General features: G+C 41.8%; 1 protein-coding gene across 1 annotated transcript in view; it reads left to right on the top strand.

Moving 5' to 3' along the window:
* Window positions 1–2,719, top strand: part of KIF14 (kinesin family member 14) — a 54,748-nt gene extending 52,029 nt beyond the window's left edge. Inside the window, exons 29-30 of the mRNA XM_063426132.1 lie at window positions 1,663–1,786; window positions 1,999–2,719. Of these exons, the coding sequence (XP_063282202.1) occupies window positions 1,663–1,786; window positions 1,999–2,246 (372 nt within the window). The 3' untranslated portion in view covers window positions 2,247–2,719. The remainder of the gene's footprint in view (window positions 1–1,662; window positions 1,787–1,998) is intronic.
* The last annotated feature ends 18,339 nt before the right edge of the window (window positions 2,720–21,058 follow it).

Here is a 21,058-nt window from a genome sequence, read left to right as displayed (position 1 = left end):
AAAAGAGCTGGTGGTACTGATTTAAAGTGACAAGGTTGAATATAGGGAAAGTGCATGATTACTGTAGTTAATGCTAATTTCGTGGTTCTCAATAATTAGACAAAGTGACTAGTGCCTATAAAGACTAGTAAAGTGTTAGTGAAAAAACACTGTGGATAAAAAGTGCTAGGTGCCAAACTGAAAAATTAGTCGCTAACAAGTAAAGAGACCTGTGAACATGCTGAATATCCTGAATAAATAGAGGGTTTAGCAACTAATGCTGTGTATGAACCATCATATAAATCCACATATACCAAACATTTACTATATACACATACACATATTAAAAAAGTCCAGGTCACTTGGCTGCCAAAAAAACTTTATTACTACTATAGACAAACAGGTGAATGGATATTTCCTCCTTTACAATAAACCTGAGATATATATTTTTTCAAAAAGGTATTGTATTAATGACTAAAGCAAAGTATCATGAAGCCGGGACTGATAACTTTAAAAACCCAACAGGGCAGATCATTGCAAATATCAATAAGTTGCTATAGGCAGGCTGTAATGTGTCAAAATAGGGGAAAAAAAAGAAGAAAAAACTTCTTATAATAAAGAGTGGAAAGAAATGGTCTCGTTCAGACCCTTTGGAGATACAGTGTCTAGTTCATATATCCAGAACGTCTCTCTATTTAGTAGGATCCTGCCACGATCCCCCGCTCTTCTTGATATGGGGACATGGCCAATAGAAATGAACTTAAGAGAGGCCAACGTATGTTTCTGCTCAAGAAAGTGCTTGGCTACAGGCTCATCAGATGTCCCATCCCTATATGCCAGTCTAATGCTGGAACGATGTTCTCTGATTCTCTCACACAACGCTGTTTCCGTCTTCCCGATGTGTACAAACGCACGTGTCCATGTATACAACGTATGTGGTTTTGCAGGTGATAGTGCTCTTGATGGAATATTTCTTGTTAGTGTGAGGATGTGGGAAAGTTCTTGATGGCCACATGTTACACAGCCAAGGTAGCGTATACTACCCCGGTTCACTGATGTATTCTTCTCTGTATAGCTCAAAATGGGGTCCGTATCAACCAAGACATCTTTTAGGTTTCTGTTCCTTTTAAAACAAATCAGGGGTTGTTCCCGAAAGACTTTTGGGAGGGTGTCATCCGTTGCCAATATCCTCCAGTTCTTTCTAATGGTTGAAGAAATTTGTGGGGATGATCGATGGAAGGTAGTTGGAAAAACCATCCTCTGGGTTACAGATGCCTTCTTTTGTGCTCGAGGCAACTTGGCCTCTATAAGTGCTTTATCCAGAATAGAGCGCTGGTACCCACGTTCTACAAACCTTTCCTCAATCTATATACAAATATCTCAATCTATATACTATTAATGAGGCTCTCCTCGCATAACATGAAAGTTTGTTTTTTTTTCTCTATAAATTGAGTCTGAGCCTTATTAGCTGGATGGCACCTAATGATATATTTATTTAACAATACATCTCTTGCTTGACACATTATCGCTGTTAGAAATTACTCATATTTTTATCATATTTACACCATTTTTATTGGTTTTAGAAATATGTTTAAAAATGAAATCCTAAAATGCTTAACTGTGTAACATTCCTTCGATAAGAACAAAAACTGCAGACAATCCTTTTCTCCTCTATTTTCCCAGCTGGATTTGGCTTTGCTGTTGAGAGATTCTCAGTTTTGTGTACCGAGTAGTCTATCAAGTGTGCTGAAGAACATGACTGTGTGCTTGGAACGGTTAAGACTGACTGCAATTTCTGTATTAGAAGGTAATCGATTTATTCTCATTGGATATGTGTTATCGGTTTGTTGCTTTTCCCCCCCCCCCATGACGATGGTAAATATTGACAGATATAATATAAACACCTTGCTTAGTAGCTAGATTCTATTATAAGTGATTATCACATCTCTGGCAATTGAATAGCAGTTATAGTTTGTTTCTTGCATGTGACTATTTTATTTCTATATTCACCCAACACAGATTCAGATGCTGAAGTCTCCCAGCTCCACGCAGCACTTGAAGATATTGCATCGGCTGCTTCAGAAATCAATAAGATCATTTTCCCCAGGTCTCCCCAAGTCATCTCTCTCACTGAACTGAGGACTTTCTCCAGATTAGTGATGCTTGGTCTTCGCAACAATGAACATTGCTCACATGTGAAACAAGTTCAAACTTTGCACAAACTCACAGACTGTAACTCCTCACCTAGCACTATACAGTGGGTGTAATCTTAATGCTCTGTCTATATAGATGGACGGAGGATACGTTTACTCCCATTGACACATTACAGATGGAGACATGCAATGCATCACAGAGATTGAATTTCAATGATAATGGTTTAACTCCCATATAATATTGTAAGTACTGTATATCTATTGTGTGGATGTAAAAATATACATATTTAAGATTTTATTTTTATTGATCAGTTTTCGAAGAGTGAGTGTACAAAATGCATGCAAGTAAGAGTGCCTCCCACTTTCCAATATGATTTGAGTCCAGAAACTGCGTACAAAATAATATTGGATAAGTGGTTCTGGCAACAGAAGCTGAGTTTTTCACAAGGCACCAGTCCAACTTAGGAGTCAAATACAGAATAACGAGTGCAGTAAAGTTCAACTAACAAGTAGATTGCACTATTAAAATGAAAAATAATATATATAGGATCACGCTTGGCACATAGTGTTTATAAATACACACACACACACACTTATTGTCAGATGTGCACATCTAGCTCTGTGCTACCATTTTGTAAACAGAGTTTACCTTGTAGAGCAAATGGTTGAACATTTTCCAATCATCATAACTTGTGCCTAATGTAAATACAGATTTATTAAACTTTCTAAAAAAAAAAAAAAAAAAAATTACTGTTCCCTGAAGCCATCCATATAAGAATAAATATTAACAGGGTTATTCAATAAGTGAGAATTCAAAATTTAAGTCCAATATAGCGAACTGGAAACATTCTGTCAGTCAGCTGTCTTTTCAGTTCAGCTGCTTTGGTCTAAAACTTTCAATTCACTCTGAATTCACTTAGAATTCTCACTTTTGTGAATAACCATGTAAATCGTCTTCCAATACATGTATTTCATATTTTCTATCCTTTTTAATGTTCCAATTACTAAATAAAACTCTTGTCTTTATAAATGTTTCACTGGGATTTAGTAGAATGTGGGAAGAGGATATCCCAGATTTAATAGAAGGTCAAATACTTCCTACCTACAGTTGAGTTCATATTGTATGAATTGTAATTATCTGTAGCCTCAGAGTGCTTTCTTTATGTTCTGGCAAATCTTTTGCACATCTGCTAAAATGATTATTACAGGGCTAATTGTTAGAAAAACAATACTGATTTTATACACTGGTCTGGGGATTACGGTTTTGTCATTTTAATCCCAAATTTGATTTGCAGAAAATGGAACCATATAGTCTCACTCTGACCCGACTCTCTCTAGACAGAAACCTGAAACTGACTTCCAGATCTGCTTACTGTCTTCAAAGAAAGGCCTCTGCGCCCTGTGGACACGTCCATGTAGCCTTGTGATAGTAATTTTCCTGTTTTTGTGATAGATGATGTCCTTAGTTCAACCTCCCTGTGACCAAAGGAGCAGACGGTGTATTGCAAATTATGTAGATCTGGTCCAAAGGTTTTCAATAAGTTGCACAAAGCTCAGCCCACCCCATTTCTAGTACTTAACGGTTTTATTAAGTAGTTATCATGCTGATACAGAAAGAAAGGATTAAGAATAAAATGGATACAACATTTTACATTTAAATTAAAGACTACATATGTGTTAAATGCAGAGGTGCAACCAATCTGTGCTTAAAAATAGAAAACCAATTGAAAAAGCAATCTATTGCTGTAGCTACTGTAGGGCATATACGTTCATAGAGGTAACTATATACACACTACGGTAATATTAATTTGAAAACAAATAATGCAACAGCATAGTAACAAATTGGACCTGGGTGACCTTTCAAATAGCAGATTATGTCATCACTCCATGAAAAACAGTTTACAACATAGAGAACCCAATACAGTTAGTCAAAAGTGTAATGGGTCACTTCTCCACCCTTTTGGTAGGCCACCAATGGAAAACATTTCTTTGAATAAGAGATGCCCCTGCTGAAATAATAAAAAAAAAAGCAGGTAAATGTCCACTTCCCCCTCACTTAACATATTTACCTGCTTCTACTTCCCATGTTCTCTCCAGAGTGGACACTGATCTAACCTATCAGTGTCCTATCCCTAGGAATACTGGAAAAGTGCATTGGGCATACCTGGCAGATTTACACGTGTGCAGTTGGAAGTTCTTTCCGCCCTACAACATGCTGATGGGGGGATAAGAGAGGGAGGCTGATTAGAGTGATCATGCAGATCAGGTTCTGGTGGTCTCTCTTCTCTTGTTGCTGCTGCACAATTATCCCCTGTGTCTGTCATTAGTGGACTGGTCTGACCTGGACAAGAGTGAGTAAGAGGGAGTATGAGGGGTGGGGCTGAAGAAACTCCAACTGAGAGGCATGACCATCAATGCAATCTGACCAAGTTTGTAGTAAAACTTTTTTAATACATACTTTTTCAATGTTGTTTTTTTTTTTTCTCTCCTTGGGGACGTTCTTTCTACTTCTACAGCCCAGGGAGTCCATTCAGGCCCCCCTGGGCATAGCCGTCCATGTCAGTGCCAGTAGGGGAAGTGCCTGTAATGACCGGTACTCCCCCTGCTGCCTGAAAAAAAATAAACGTTAATAGGAAACTGTTAATGGGAAACTGTTCGGTTCGGCATTCCTAAATTTGGGACTTCGGCAATTCGACACTTCTGAATTTTGGAACTTCTCTTGCAGCCGCGTGGTAGATAACTCCCTAATTCCCACGGTATTAGGGAGTTAACTACCAAAAGGCTGAAAGACCTAAATTGGTCTCTCAGCCAAATTTACTAATACTAAGTAAAGATTACTTGGTTTTAGTAAATTATGCCCCTACTTGCTATACCGTGAGTAGGGGCATCTCTAGTAAACAGTGAGCAGACAGTGGCTGCTCACTGTTAAAAAATAAATAAAAAATAAAAGGGTCCCCCCTCCTGCGCCCCCACCCGTGACGCACAAGTGGTGGCTTTTAAACTAAAGGGCCTATTGCCCCTCCCCCCGTCCCTAAATTAGAATAAGGGGGGACCTATTGCTCCCCCCAGCCCCCCTACCCTGAGCGGTGGGTGGGGGCCCTAAAGTAAAATAATAGGGGGGGGATGGACGGACACCTCTTGTCCTCTCCCACCCCTGAGCGGTGGGTGGGGGCCCTAAATTAGAATAAGGGGGGAGACACCTAATGTCTTCCCTCCTGAGCGGTGGGTTGGGGGCCCTACATTAGAATGAGGGGGGACCTAATCTTCCCCCCGCCCTAGCCCACACCCCTGAACGGCGGGTGGGGGCCCTAAATACTGATTAGGGGGGGGGGACCTAATGTCCTCCCCCTGACCCCCCAGGTGACTAGGGGTCCCCAAACCCCCTACTCACCCCTCTCCCCTCCCAAAACTAACCCCTACCTATCCCCCCTCACCCTACAAATAGTGAGGGGGGACTATTAGCTAAACCTGTTAAAGAAAAAAAAATTACCATTTGATGTTTTCTTTCTTCTAAAATCTTTTTTCAGCCCTAAAAAAGGCCAAATAAAAAGCCATAATAACCAACGCACTTAAAAAAAAAAACAAAAAAAAAACGAGCGCAAATTTTTTTATCCATCTTAACCCGGCGAGGGCTCAGCGCAGACTGAGCTCTGCAGGGCGAGGGAAGGCTTATAAAGCCTTGCCCCGCCCTGCAATTAGGCTCAGAGCACTCTGATTGGGGGTTTAAGCCATCCAATCAGAGTTCTCTGACAGGTAAATGAGGAGACTGATTTGGTAATTGGTGGATTAAGTAACCAATCAGGGGGGTGGGGCTGGACCGCCGAGCTGGATGGTCGCAAGCAACTTCAGCTCCTGCACTTTCCCCACTCTATAAGCCCTTAAAACATGATTTATCCTGGGATAGTAGACCGACAGCACAGGCCCTCAGTGTGCTGGGACCACGGGACCCAGGGAGAGGCTGACTCCCAGAGTTACAGTCCCCTGGGGGAGAAACTGCCGCCCCAGATGGGGCCTTCTTTGGCGGTGAACAGGGCGGACGGCCGCTGCCCCGCTATCCTGCCTGACAGTGCCCGGCCGGACCACCGGACCGGCGAGGACCTGGCCCTGTTCTCCCCCCCTCTGGACCGGGGGGGGGGTTATCCCGGTCCTCCCCCTCGGGACCCGACCACCGCATAACACCTAAGGCGTAGCAGCAAGGCTGCCAAGACCCGCAAGCCAGGCACTGAAACCAAGATGGCGGAGGCCATGTGCGATGGCGCCAAAACCAGAGCCTCCACAGGCAGCACAAAAGGCAAACTGTATGCACCCACGGCACAGATACTTACTGCAGTCATCCATCTGCAAGCGCCCTCGAACCCCAACAAGCCACCTACCTCCACTATGACTGGATTTTCAGTGGCCTCCTGTGGGGTCCCGCACTTCCTCCCTCGGGCAGGGAAACAAGCCGTCCTACTGATACGACAGCCGACCGCAACCACTATCACACCGAGGGGTTTACCGGCACAAGGAGAAGCAGACAAGCAACCGCCCAAACCCCTGTTGTCCGGGAGAGCCTTACACACAGCAGAGAACTAGCCCAGCACCCAGCAACGGGCAACCTGACCAGAATCTGCAGCTGAAGGGGATATCTTCCACCCATCTCTAGAGGGACTACCTTCAACCAGGACTGTCTATTTTACCCTCAGGAACTCTGTGCCATTATCGAATGAGAACTGCCACCTGGTGATACACTCCATCCACAAGCTTGCCAAAGATCGCCCTGTAAACTTGAGTACACATTTTGTCAAACTAACCAGCCTGTCATTAGATAACTGTCTTTCACTGGACTCATAAAAGCATATCTAAGCCTTGTTTACCAACTATAACAAATGCAGGATCTGAATAAGCTTATTTAACTCCTCTCATTAATGCAATTTAACTTATGATTGCTACAATATTTGACATGTGAACCAAAGGTGTCCTTGCTGTAGGATAAGATTAGTTGGACGGGATGTTACTGGGCGAAATATATATCCCTCATCTAAGCATAGTTAAGCCTAACTATACCAAGGGTCCGAAGCTAAAACGAGGACGCTCACTATAACTTTTAACCTTAAGCTATTGTTACCAAACTACAGAATATTTCATTATAACTAACCAGCATGTACCTAGCCTGTATTAATCTAAAAACATGTGCATAGCATCTAAATTCTACCTAGCAGTCAAAAACATGTATTTTCAATGTGTCTAAGAATGCTGTTGTGGCATTACTGTCATGCGAATGTTACCCATGCACTACAAAAATAAAGAATTAAAAAAAAAAAAAAGTAACCAATCAGAGTGTTATGAGTCAAATTACACAGCGTGGGAAAATTCCAAAGAATTTTCCCACGCTGTGTAAAATGACACAGAGCACTCTGGTGGACTTCAAGCCAACCAATCAGTGTGCTGTGACAGGTAAATGTAGAGACTTTCCTGTCAGTCTCTTCATTTACCTGTCAGAGCACTCTGATTGGATGGCTTAAACCCACCAATTGGAGAGCTCTGAGCCTAATTCCAGGGCTTTATAAGCCTTTCCCCGACCTGCAGAGCTCAGTCTGCGCGGAGCCGTTGCCGGGTGAAGATGGATCTTTTTTTTTTTTTTAAAGTGCGTTGGTTATTATGGCTTTTTATTTCGCCTTTTTTGGGGCTGAAAAAAGATTTTAGAAGAAAGAAAACATCAAATCGTAATTTTTTTTTTTTTTTTTAACAGGTTTAGCTAATGGTCCCCCCTCACTATTTTTAGGGGGAGGGTGGTAGGTAGAGGTTAATATTTTTGGGGAGGGGGTGACTAGGGGTTTGGGGACCCCTAGTCACCTGGGGAGGGGGGGTTAATTTTTTTATTTAGGACCCCCCACCCGCCGCTCAGGGGAGGGGGTCAGGGGGGAGGACATTAGGTCCCCCCCCCTCATTCTAATTTAGGGTCCCGCTCAGGGGTGGGGGCCAGGGGGAGAACATTAGGTCCCCCCCCCTAATTGGTATTTAGGGCCCCCACCCATCTCTCAGGGAGGGCCAGGGGGGAGGACATTAGGTCCCCCCCTCATTCTAATTTAGGGCCTCCACCCACTGCTCAGGGGGGAGGACATTAGGTCCCCCCACAATTAGTATTTAGGGCCCCCACCCACCACTCAGGGGTGGGGGCCAGGGGGGGAGGAATTAGGTTGTCCCTCCTAATTAGTATTTAGGGCCCCCACCAACCGCTCAGGGGGAGGACATTAGGTCCCCCCCAATTGGTATTTAGGGGCCCCACCCACCGCTCAGGGGGCCGGGGGTGGCAATAGGTTCCCCCTTCAGGTTAGAAGCCCCCACTCGTGCGCCGAGGGGGGGGGGCTTTTTTTTTTTTTTTCATGCCCCTACTCACGGTATACAAGTAGGGGCATAATTTACTAATACTAAGTAATCTTTACTTAGTATTAGTAAATTTGTCTGAAAGACCAATTTAGGTCTTTCAGCCTTTTAGTAGATAGCTCCCTAATACCGTGGGAATTAGGGAGTTATCTATTTATTCATTCCTGTCATTCCATTGACAGGCTAAGTAACTTACATTTTATATGAATGTATGTTACTTGATTGTTGTAAGTGTTGCAAATGCTTACAGCTGAATCCTGGCTATGTTTGTATACTTTTTATTTAAAATTGTATACAGTGTAACATTCTTCTTCTTCCACTGGGTAAGTATATTAGTACTTCGGCAATACTGTGCTTCGGAACTTCGACACTTCGGAAATTCAGTAATTTCGGGACATCGGCACTTTAACACTTCGGCTCATATTCGGACTGAAACGAATTGCACATGTCTAAACGTTAAAACAGTTTAAAATTTAATTATATATACTTAGATCATATATAGATTTATTATATATATATATATGATCTAAGTATATGTATATAATAAATATAGAAAAGCGCATGTCAAGTTATAAATTAATTAATTGATTTGCATGTCAATGAGTGAAATTAGTATTTGACCCCTTTGACTTAGTACTGGTGGCAAAACCCTAGTTGGCAATCAGAGGTCAGACATTTCTTGTAGTTAGCCACCAGGTTTGCACACATCTCATGAGGGATTTTGTCCTACTTTTCTTTGCAGATCCTCTCCAAGTCATTAAGGTTTTAGGCTGACGTTTGGCAAGTTGAACCTACTGCTCCCTCCACAGATTTTCTGTGGGATTAAGATCTGGAGACTGGCTAGGCCACTCCAGGACCTTAATGTGCTTATTCTTGAGCCACTCCTTTGTTTCCTTGGCTGTGTGTTTTGGGTCATTGTAATGCTGGAATACCCATCCACAACCCATTTTCAATGGCCTGGCTGAGGGAATGAGGTTCTCACCCAAGACTTGACGGTACATGGCCCCTTTATCTTCCCTTTGATACGGTGCAGTTGTCCTATCCCCTTAGCAGAAAAACACCCCAAAAGCATAATCTTTTCACCTCCATGTTTGATGGTGGGGATGGTGTTCTTGGGGTCATAGGCAACATTTGTCCTCCTCCAAACACGGCGAGTTGAGTTGATGCCAAAGAGCTTGATTTTGGTCTCATCTGAACACACTTTCACCCAGTTCTCCTCTGAATCATTCAGATGTTCATTGAAAAACTTCAGACAAGCCTGTTCAGCAGGGGGACCTTGCAGGTGCTGCAAGATTCAGTCCTTCATGGCGTAGTGTTTTCTTGGTGATTATGGTCCCAGCTGCCTTGAGATCATTAACAAGATCCTCCAGTGTAGTTCTGTGCTGATTCCTCGCCATTCTCATGATCATTGAAACTCCACAAGGTGAGATCTTGCATGGAGCACCAGACCGTTATTTTGTGTTTCTTCCGTTTGCGAATAATCGCACCAACTGTTGTCACCTTCTCACCAAGCTGCTTGGCGATGGTCTTGTAGCCCATTCCAACCTTGTGTAGGTCTACAATCTTGTCCCTGACATCTTTGGACAGCTCTTTGGTCTTGGCCATGGTGGAGAGTTTGGAATCTGATTGATGGACAGATGTCTTTTATACAGGTAATGAGCTGAAATTAGGAGCATTTCCTTTGAGAGTGCGCCATATCTCAGATTGCTACCTGTATAAAAGACTCCTGGGAGCCAGAAATCTTGCTGATTATTTCACTCATTGACATGCAAATCAATTTATAACTTTTTTTCGACATGCGTTTTTCTAGATTTTTTTTTTTCTTATTCTGTCTCTCACTGTTAAAATACACCTAACATTAAAATTATAGACTGATCATTTCTTTGTCAGTTGGGAAATGTTCAAAATCAGCAGGGGATCAAATACTTTTTCCCCCTCACTGTATGTGCAAGAACCAAAGAAAATCTTGAGAAGACACCCTTTCATAATAACCCAAGCCCTATTTAGGTAACAAACTTCAAGCAATGTATTTTTCTACATGCACCGCTATTTGTAGAATGGGAAAACTAACTCAATGTTCTGTTTTTTTTTTTTTTTTTTTTTCCTTGAACAGGGAAATATGAACTTTAAGGGTTACCCCCAACCTGTACCCCCAAAAAGTACTCAACCCCAAAACAAAACACAATTTTTATTGGGTCGGAGGGAGGGGAGAAAAACCATGTTCCCTTCAATGAGAAGTTCAATACATCCTGTTACCAGCGTGCAGTGCACTCTGATGAAGAATTTACTTTATGCACAGAATGTACATTTGGTAACCAGGAACAGAGTTTGTGCAGGGTTTCAAACAGTATCACTGCACATCCTGGCTCCCACCACCATGACCACTTAAAATTACTGAATTGGTTATGGTGGTTGGAGTATCCCTTTAAAAGCAATACCAAATCTCCCCCCCCAACCCTGCATCACCATCGGTTTCTACACTCATGATCTTTATGTGTCTTTCCTGAACCCCCTTACCCACTTGGGTGTTTCTTAACCTACCATCATCTTTTAACCTAAACCCGGTTACCTCCACCTACCCATATTATAAAATGGCTGAGCAGGACAGTGTTAGATGCCATATAATTATGCTCCTCTGCCATGTGGTCTTTGAAGCTGTGACCAAATCAGTTCTGAACATGAAGTAATTACCATGGGAAACCAGTAGAATGCCTCTGATTTTGTAGCATTTTACCTCAGAATAGCACATGTTTAACCTTGATAATCCCTGGTGGTTTATTACCCATAATAAATAGTTTAATGCACAAAAATACATCACACAAACACAGGGCTGCCATCAGAAATTGTGGGGCCCCTGACAAAGCACAAGGTCTGGCCCCCCCGCCCCGTCCCTACCGGGCCCACCCACGCCCTACCTAGTCCGCTGACAATGATGCAGGACTGAATGTGGGGTGTATAGTGGAAGTGAATTAAAATGTGTGTAATGGATGTAGTGTTTGTGTGTATTATATACTGTTTGTGCAGTGAATGCAGTGTGTGTTTGAGTAGTGGATGTAGTGTGTGTACAGTGATGTAGTGTGTGTTTTTCTAGTGGATGTAGTGTTTGTATGTACTAGATGAAATGTGTTTAGTGGATGCAGTGTCTGTAGTGGATGCAGTGTGTATTAGACGCAGTGTCTGTGTATAGTGAATGCAGAGTGTTTCAATTTGTGGTGGATATAGTGTGTGCACTGTGAATACAGGATGTTTGTGTAGTGGATGCTGTGTGTACAGTTAATGCAGAGTGAGTGTCAGTATAGTGAATCCAGAGTGTGTGTTAGTGTGTAATGAATGCAGTGTGTGTTAGTGTGTAATGAATGCAGTGTGTGTTAGTGTGTAGTGAATAGAGTGTGTGTTAATGTGTAGTGAATGCAGAGAGTGTGTTGGTGTGTAGCGGATGCAGAGGGTGTGTTAGTGTAGTGAATGCAGAGGGTGTGTTAGTGTGTAGCGGATGCAGAGTGTTAATGTGTAGTGAATGCAGAGAGTGTTTGAGTAGTGGATGTAGTGTGTGTACAGTGATGTAGTGTGTGTTTGTGTAGTGGATGTAGTGTTTGTATGTACTAGATGAAATGTGTTTAGTGGATGTAGTGTGTGTATTAGACGCAGTGTCTGTGTATAGTGAATGCAGAGTGTTTCAATTTGTGGTGGATGTAGTGTGTGTACTGTGAATACAGGATGTTTGTGTAGTGGATGCTGTGTGTACAGTTGATGCATAGTGTATATTAGTGTAGTGAATGCAGAGTGTGTGTCAGTATGGTGAATCCAGAGTGTGTGTTAGTGTGTAGTGAATGCAGAGTGTGCCAGTGTAATTAATGTAGTGTGTGTGTAATTTGTAGTGAATGCAGAGAGTGTGTTAATGTGTAGTGAATGCAGAGAGTGTGTTAGTGTGTAGCGGATGCAAAGTGTGTGTTAGTGTAGTGAATGGAGTGTGTTAGTGTGTAGCAGATGCAGAGTGTGTGTTAGTGTAGTGAATGCAGAGTGTGTTAATGTGTAGCGAATGCAGAGTGTGTGTCAGTATAGTGAATGCAGTGAGTGTGTTAGTGTGTAGTGTATGCAGAGTGCATGTTGTATTAGTGAATGCAGTGTGTGTATTGTATTAGTGAATGCAGTGTGTGTTAGTGTATGCACTGTGTGTTTTATTAATGTATGCAGTGTGTGTATTGCGTTAATGTGTACAGTGTGTGTCGTGTTAGTGTATGCAGTGTGTGTGTGTTGTATTAGTGTATGCAGTGTGTGTTGTCAGTGTATGCAGTGTGTGTTGTGTTAGTGTATGCAGTGTGTGTTGTGTCAGTGTATGCAGTGTGTGTTGTGTCAGTGTATGCAGAGTGTGTGTTGTGTTAGTGTATGTAGTGTGTGTGTTGTCAGTGTATGTAGTGTGTGTGTGTTGTGTCAGTGTATGTAGTGTGTGTTGTGTTAGTGTATGTAGTGTGTGTTGTGTTAGTGTATGTAGTGTGTGTGTGTGTTGTGTCAGTGTATGTAGTGTGTGTGTTGTGTTTGTGTTAGTGTATGCAGTGTGTGCTGTGTCAGTGTATGCAGAGTGTGTTGTGTTAGTGTATGCAGAGTGTGTTGTGTTAGTGTATGCAGAGTGTGTTGTGTTAGTGTATGCAGCGTGTGTGTTGTTAGTGTATGCAGTGTGTGTTGTGTCGGTGTATGCAGAGTGTGTTGTGTTAGTGTATGTAGAGTGTGTGTTGTGTTAGTGTATGTAGAGTGTGTGTTGTGTTAGTGTAAGCAGTGTGTGTGTTGTGTCAGTGTGTGTTGTGTCAGTGTATGTAGTGTGTGTGTGCTGTGTTAGTGTGTGCTGTGTTAGTGTATGCAGTGTGTGTGTGTTGTGTCAGTGTATGCAGAGTATGTGTTGTTAGTGTATGTAGTGTGTGTGTTGTGTCAGTGTATGTAGTGTGTGTGTTGTGTCAGTGTATGTAGTGTGTGTTGTGTCAGTGTATGCAGTGTGTGTGTTGTGTCAGTGTATGCAGAGTGTGTGTTGTGTTAGTGTATGTAGTGTGTGTTGTGTCAGTGTATGTAGTGTGTGTGTGTGTACATGTGCAATCTGGGGGGAGGGGGAGAAGGAGGAAGGGGCATTTTCACATTTTTTTTTAATGAAATGTTTCTCCCACCTCCCTGCTTACCTTTGTCCAGGGAGGGAGGAGATTCCATCCCTGGTGGTCCGATGGGGGGGCCCCCCGGCTCCCTGTTACCGCAGAGGGGGCCCAGGCAGCACACAGCCTCTTCTCTTCTCTCCTCCAATAACTCTCGCGAGACCCGCGGAGCGTTGCCATGGCAGCCAGGTCTCGCAAGAGTTATTAGCAGAGAGGAGAAGAGGAGAAGCAGTGTGCTGCCTGGGCCCCCTCTGCGGTAACAAGGAGCCGGGGGCCCGCGGCTGCACACCTAGATCGCAATATTCGCTATCTATGTGTGCAGAGAGGGAAAGTGGGGCCCGGGACTGCCAGAGCAGTCCGGGCCCGTGACAACCGTGATGGTTGTCACCCCCTGATGGCGGCCCTGCACAAACATTCCAACTTGCTTGATGATAAAAAGCAAATACTTTATTGAGAAATTATGCAATATAAAAATTAAACACTGGATGGCAGTATTACTCTGTATATTGCTTTCAAACTTTACAGGCGTGCAATTTAGCTAGCTTGCTGTACCAGACGGACACTTCATACTTGTACCAAGTGTTTTTTTTTTGTTTTTTATTGTTTATCCTTACATTTATAAGGACATATTACATTTTGTTTTGTATGGAAATTGCATGAAATTACAGAAATAAAGGAAATATTAACATGAATTATGTCATTAGATTTGTATACAGTACCAGATGTTTTATTAAGAGATGTTCATTGCTTCACATTTAGAATGCAATGTTGTGTGTATAGTACATAGTGCACAGGAATATGTGCCTGTAATAGTCAGTGGTGGGACTAATGAAGAGAGTGTCCTGGTGCATGAAATAGTTTTGGACCCCCCCCCCTCTAGCTCAAAGATGGCCAAAAGCAGGGCCGGCGCGTCCATAAGGCCGCCTTAGGGCGCACCGGCTCTGGGGGCGCAAAATTCCAGTGACCGGCAGGAGGGAAGTGCTCCCTCCTGCCAGGTCACCTCCTGGATCCCCGGAGCTGCTGGGAGGTGTGCGGCTGAAGTTGATTAGGAGGCGGCGAGGAAGCTCTCTGATCTCTCTGACCGGCTCCCTCGCGCGCCTTTTGCTGATGCCGCGGGAGCCGGAATATGACGAGCTCCCTCGCCGCCTCCTAATCAACTTCAGCCGCACGCCTCCCAGCAGCCCCACTGGACCACCAATGAAAGACCCACGCCAGCACTCCAGGTAGGGAGGCTGGGTGGGAAATTTAAATGTAATTTAGATAATTAATTACTGTGTGTGTATGTGTGTGTGCCCGTGAGTGTAAGTGTGTATGTCAGTGTGTATGTGTGTGTCTGTCAGTGTGTGTTCGAGTATGTGTCTGTGAGTTTGTGTGTGTCTGTCAGTGTGTGTGTGTGTGTGTGTGTCTGTCAGTGTGTGTGTGTTCGAGTATGTGTCTGTGAGTTTGTGTGTGTGTGTGAGTATGTATTTTTCTGTAAGCCTGTCTGTATGTATGTATGTATGTATGTATGTATGTGTCTGTATGACGGTATGCCTCTGTATGTATGTATGTGTCTGTATGTCTTGTACGTATGTTTCTGTATGTCTCTGTATGCATGTATGTAACTGGATGTATGTTTGTCTCTGAATGTCTGTATATATGTCTCTGTATGCATGTATGTAACTGTATGCCTTTATGTCTCTGTATGTACGTATGTGTGTGTCTCTGTATGCCTGTATGTCTTTGTATGCATGTTTCTGTATGTATGTATGTGTCTGTATGTGTCTGTATGACGGTATGCCTCTGTATGTATGTGTCTGCATGCCTGTATGTCTCTGTATGTATGTTTCTTTATGCCTGTATGTCTGTATGTATGTGCCTGAATGTCTTTGTATGCCTGTCTGTATGTATGTGTCTGTATGACGGTATGCCTCTGTATGCATGTATGTCTTTATATGTCTGTATGCATGTATATCTCTGCTTGTATGTCTCTGACTGTATGTGTCTGTATGTCTCTGTATGATTATTTCTGTCTTTGTATGACAGTGTACCTGTATGACTTTGACTGTGTGACTGAAAAATTATGCATGTGTGCCTGTGGCTTGGGAGGAAAGACACACAGGTGAAGATGCATTTTCTTTTTTTTTTTTAATGAGGCTTGGGGGCGCCAAAATGCATCTTCGCCTGTGTAACTAAAAATCCTAGCACCGGCCCTGGCCAAAAGGTATATCCCCATCTGTCGTACAACTCCCACGATGCAATGATAGCTTGGCATCTACCATTTGCCCATCCTTGCAGGGTTGTATTAGTGTGCAGTCTTGTGTGTTTGAATATAATTGTGTGTGTGTGTGTGCGTGCACATGTGTATTTGTATGTACTCTTGGAATGCAGTGGTGCACTTCTATGTTTGTGTTTGAATGCAGGAGTGTGTTGTTGGCTTTTAAATGTGTGTGTGTACATTTGAGTGTAGTGTTGATGTTTGAATGAAGAACTGTGTTTGTATATAATTTTGGCGATTGACTTTAGGGGTGTGTTTGTATGTAATGTTGGCATTTGATTGCAAGGGTGTGTTTGCAAGTAGTATTATCGTTTGCTGGGATGTATATGCATATACACTGCCACATACATAAATATTTATACACATTGGCACACACACACATTCTGACACATACCCAGATACACACATGTAAATACACTGATATACACACTGACATACACACATACAAAATAATTATTATTTTTAGCCACCATTCTGTTAATATACATTTTATGTGCAGGAACATGACTTCTTTGGTGTCCTGCTGCTGGCTGAGTTTGATGGGAGTGTGGGGCTGGTTGGGTGTCTTCTTGCTCTCCCTCCTTCCACTGTGGCGCTCTACCTGTAACTGGGACGTAGTGACCTGCACTCATTTCCTCCATGCTGCTAAACTAGGGGGGTGGTCACACTGGTAAGGTGTTCTTAAGTTCCTGAGCCAAATGATGGGCCCTTGAAGCATTCGGGCCCCAGTGCAGCTGCACTGACAGGAGTTCCACTGCTGGTAATAGTGATACATGTGAAGGGAAACGTTTTGTCCAAAATGCTTTTATTATTTAAAACAAAATAAAATAAAATAAGTGCTGTGAAATACGTTTGCGCTATATAAATTCCAATTTCAAATTTAAAGCCAAATAGCCAACATTTTTCTAATTCTGCTGATTTGAAATTCAACAAAGTGAGAGTACGAACACTGTGGAATAATGAAGTAATTTTAAACACTCACAAATTATAGAGCCAATATAAGTCGGCTCTAAACTATTCAGGCATTTAATTACTCTTATATTGATGCAGGATAAAGTGCTTCAGTGTCAGGTCCCTCTGTTTGGTAATCAGGACCCAGCAATTTTCCTCTGTTTGGTAACTAGGACCCAAAATAAAATCTATTTTAAAAGATTTTGTCACAAAAAAAGAAATAAAATAACAGGCCAAATAGCTCAATGCATTTCGACCAAATAAAAAGGTCTTCCTTAGGTGCATATAGCTGTACATGTGCAAATACATCTATTACTACCCCCTAATGTCCTTACTAGAACCAGCTGTAATTGTTGTCCTGACATACACGGTAGTGACATGACACTTGGGGGATTTTCTAAGCACTGGGCTTTTATTTTTAGCGCCATTGCTCCTTAATATCTTATTTGTCTGTTGTGCCAGGAAGAGATTATTCCGTCTGGTTGATTGACAGCCCAAAGAGGAGGCTCTACATACAGGAAACAAAATGGTAATTGTCTCTGAAATGCAAATTTTTTATGGTCTTTGCACAATAACAATTAAAAAAATCTCTCTCTACCAATCTCTGCCAAGAGGATTATTAAAGTCAGTTGGTACTTTTTCCAATTGCTATCAAAATATTTGTCAAAACAACAAATGAAAAATGCTGCCATTCTGTTGTTGGGTTTATTATTTTTAAAGATTTTCAATTACTACAGACATAATTCTTCTTCAGTTTTTGAATTACTATGTATGATTATCCAAGGAAGATACAGAAATTATATTATTTTTCACATTTGGGAGTAATTAAGAATACACACCACATTGGTTATTTTACAGAGGATTAATATATCTTTGTGCCCATGTCCTTTGTTTTGTATATGGTATTGTGGGACATTGGAAGGGGGTTTCTAAATTAAAAATCAATTAATTCAGATCAGTATCAATTTCAATGACATTCCAAAGCAGTCCAGAGATACCATAAGACAAAGTAGAGAGTACCGACCTTGCCTCTGGCAACCTAAATGATCAGGAGTCGAAGAGGACAGCAGGACGAAGATGACGGTGGCCGAGAGAGACAGCCTGAGTTAAGTAAAACTTACTTCCCCTTCCCTCTTTGACTACTAGACCCACATCGGATTTGTTTATTGCAGGGGTCTATGTGAAATATGCAAAGACCCCAGAAAAGGACAGAACCGCCTTTAACAAGGTTTGGATTTTGCAGATCAGGCTCAAAACAACCCTGTATTTGGTCTGGATTTTAGCAAAACCTTTAACAGCAGGATTAAATTTGTCACGAGGGGTAACCAGTCTACCCCCCACCCCCCTGTTATTTTGCATCTTTGAATTTTTAAAGACCTGGCAGCAATGGCTGCCCTGCTACATACATATATATATATATATATATATACATATATATATATATATATATATATATATATATATATATATATATATATATATATATATATATATATATATATATATATATATATATATATATATATATATATATATATATATATATACACAGGAAAGTAGATAGCACTCCACGGTCTTTTTCTCAATAAAAATTAACTTTTATTGCTCCAAGTTTAAAAAATCAACGTTTCAGTCTGAAGATTCAGACTTTCATCAGGACAAGGTTAGCCAATAAACTAAACATACATATATACCCACACCACTTAAACAACAATCAATAAACTTACCCCACCTGGGTAGAGGCACACCATCACGAGCAGCCCGGTCCGTTTCCGCGCCAGAAACGCCGGTCACACTAAGATGACGTCATCGCGCATGTGTCAATCACGTGCCTGGCCGCTCGTCAGGGGTACCATGGTAACCAGACGCCAGTGCAGCTCGTTTGCCAAGAACCGAGGCTGCTCAAACTGCATGCCTCTAATCACAAAACATAATTGAACATATATATACGAGAAGTGAAAAAAAATAATAACAATAAAAAGAATAATATTAATAATAAAAACACTATAGCCAGCTGGAGGTCAGGATGTGGAGCAAGATCCTTAATCTTTATATTATAAAGGATACTATTCTCAATAAGAACCCCACTGTATCCTAGGAGACCAAAGTAGAGTTACTGACAGGAGTGAGAGTTACAACTGCTGTCTAAACCCTGGCACTAACATCATGTTTGCCACTGGGAATTAACTGGAGAATTCTGGTCTCAGAAACAGTATGTACTTAACGTTATGTTTCTAACAAGCAATATATCACTATTATATATAACTGTAATTGAGATATATACATAGTTGCATATCAAGGAACAGACTGCTCCTCTATATCATAGGTACAATCATTTAAACTGTGTCCCCACAGAAGTCACCACTTTTCTATCACTAAGCCCAATCTCTATCAACAGAGAACATAGGTTCATAAATAGTGATGTCCCGAACGGTTCACTGGCGAATAGTTCCTGGCGAACATAGCTTGTTCGCGTTCGCCACGGACGGCGAACATATGCGATGTTCGGTCCGCCCCCTATTCGTCATCATTGAGTAAACTTTGACCCTGTACCTCACAGTCAGCAGACACATTCCAGCCAATCAGCAGCAGACCCTACCTCCCAGACCCTACCACCTCCTAGACAGCATACCATTTAGATTAATTCTGAAGCTGCATTTTTTTTTGTGTTTGTGTTTATTATACATTATCCTCCATAGCCAGTAACCTGTGTTCATTATTCATTATCCTCCATAGCGAGTAACCTGTGTTTATTATACATTATCCTCCCATAGCCAGTAACCTGTGTTTATTATACATTATCCCCCCCATAGCCAGTAACCTGTGTTTATTATACATTATCCCCCCATAGTCAGTAACCTGTGTTTATTATACATTATCCTCCCATAGCCAGTAACCTTTGTTTATTATACATTATCCCTCCATAGCCAGTAACCTGTGTTTATAATACATTATCCTCCCATAGCCATCAACCTTTGTTTATTATACATTATCCCTCCATAGCCAGTAACCTGTGTTTATTATACAGTATCCCCCATAGCCAGTAACCTGTGTTTATTATACATTATCCCCCCCCATAGCCAGTAACCTGTTTTTATTATACATTATCCCTCCCATAGCCAGTAACCTGTGTTTATTATACATTATCCCTCCATAGCCAGTAACCTGTGTTTATTATACATTATCCCCCATAGCCAGTAACCTGTGTTTATTATACATTATCCCCCCCCATAGCCAGTAACCTGTGTTTATTATACATTATCCCTCCCATAGCCAGTAACCTGTGTTTATTATACATTATCCCCCCATAGCCAGTAACCTGTGTTTATTATACATTATCCACCATAGTCATTTATCGTTGGACCTAGGCAGCATGATGTCTTAGGCCGGCCCAGAGAGTGAGTGAGTGAGTGAATAATATTATATGTTCAGAAACATATTAGTAATATATGTAAATCGGGTTCATGCAAAGAGGGTGAAAAGGTATTAAAGAAAAACACACTTATTGCATCAAATTTACAAAGCCAAACTTTTAAAAGCTTTCCTCATTTCTTTCTCGGGATGAGGAATATATCGGTTGTAGACTGAGGATTTCCATCTGCCCAATCTTTTAATAATATGCACTGGAGTGTCAGTGTTGAAGGAGACCGAAGCTGCCCCTATTCTAAATGAAAGGCCCGAGACATGGATACAACCCAATCTTAGGAGTAGTGTTCTGATGTAGAAGAGGAATTTAGCCATAGTCAGAGGGATTCAGTGAGAGTAGTGGTGAAATGTGTGTGGCATGACTGAGTGTGGGTAAGTAAGAGTCAAGTATTTTAACTGGGCACTAGTTATAGGTGGGATAAAGTGGTATAGCGGATGGATGAGTAGTTTGGTTCGTTTTAGAGGTTTGTAGAGAAAGTATATGATTTTTAGCGATATCCAATATTTTTAAGGTGGTCTCAAACAAACATAAAATGCTATATAAAATTTGTGGGAATATCGAATAGTCGTGTACAGTAAATCAGAGAGGGCTCAGAATATCGAACCATCGATCGGTAACCTGGATGAAGTAGGGGGTCTATCTGTTTTATTAAATACGCGGTAACATGCTTTTAATGGGATAGGACGTTAGGAAAGGTGTGTGATTGGGATAAGTGGTTGTGGCTGTATTTACCTTATCCTGGGACCGACCTGGCTCCTAAGCATGAGCCGCGCGTGGCTGGATCACTCCTGCC

Source organism: Pelobates fuscus, chromosome 7, assembly GCF_036172605.1.
Source record: "Pelobates fuscus isolate aPelFus1 chromosome 7, aPelFus1.pri, whole genome shotgun sequence".
NCBI lineage: Eukaryota > Metazoa > Chordata > Amphibia > Anura > Pelobatidae > Pelobates > Pelobates fuscus.
Note: the sequence above shows the minus strand (reverse complement) of the source record. Positions and strands in the feature narration are given on the sequence as shown.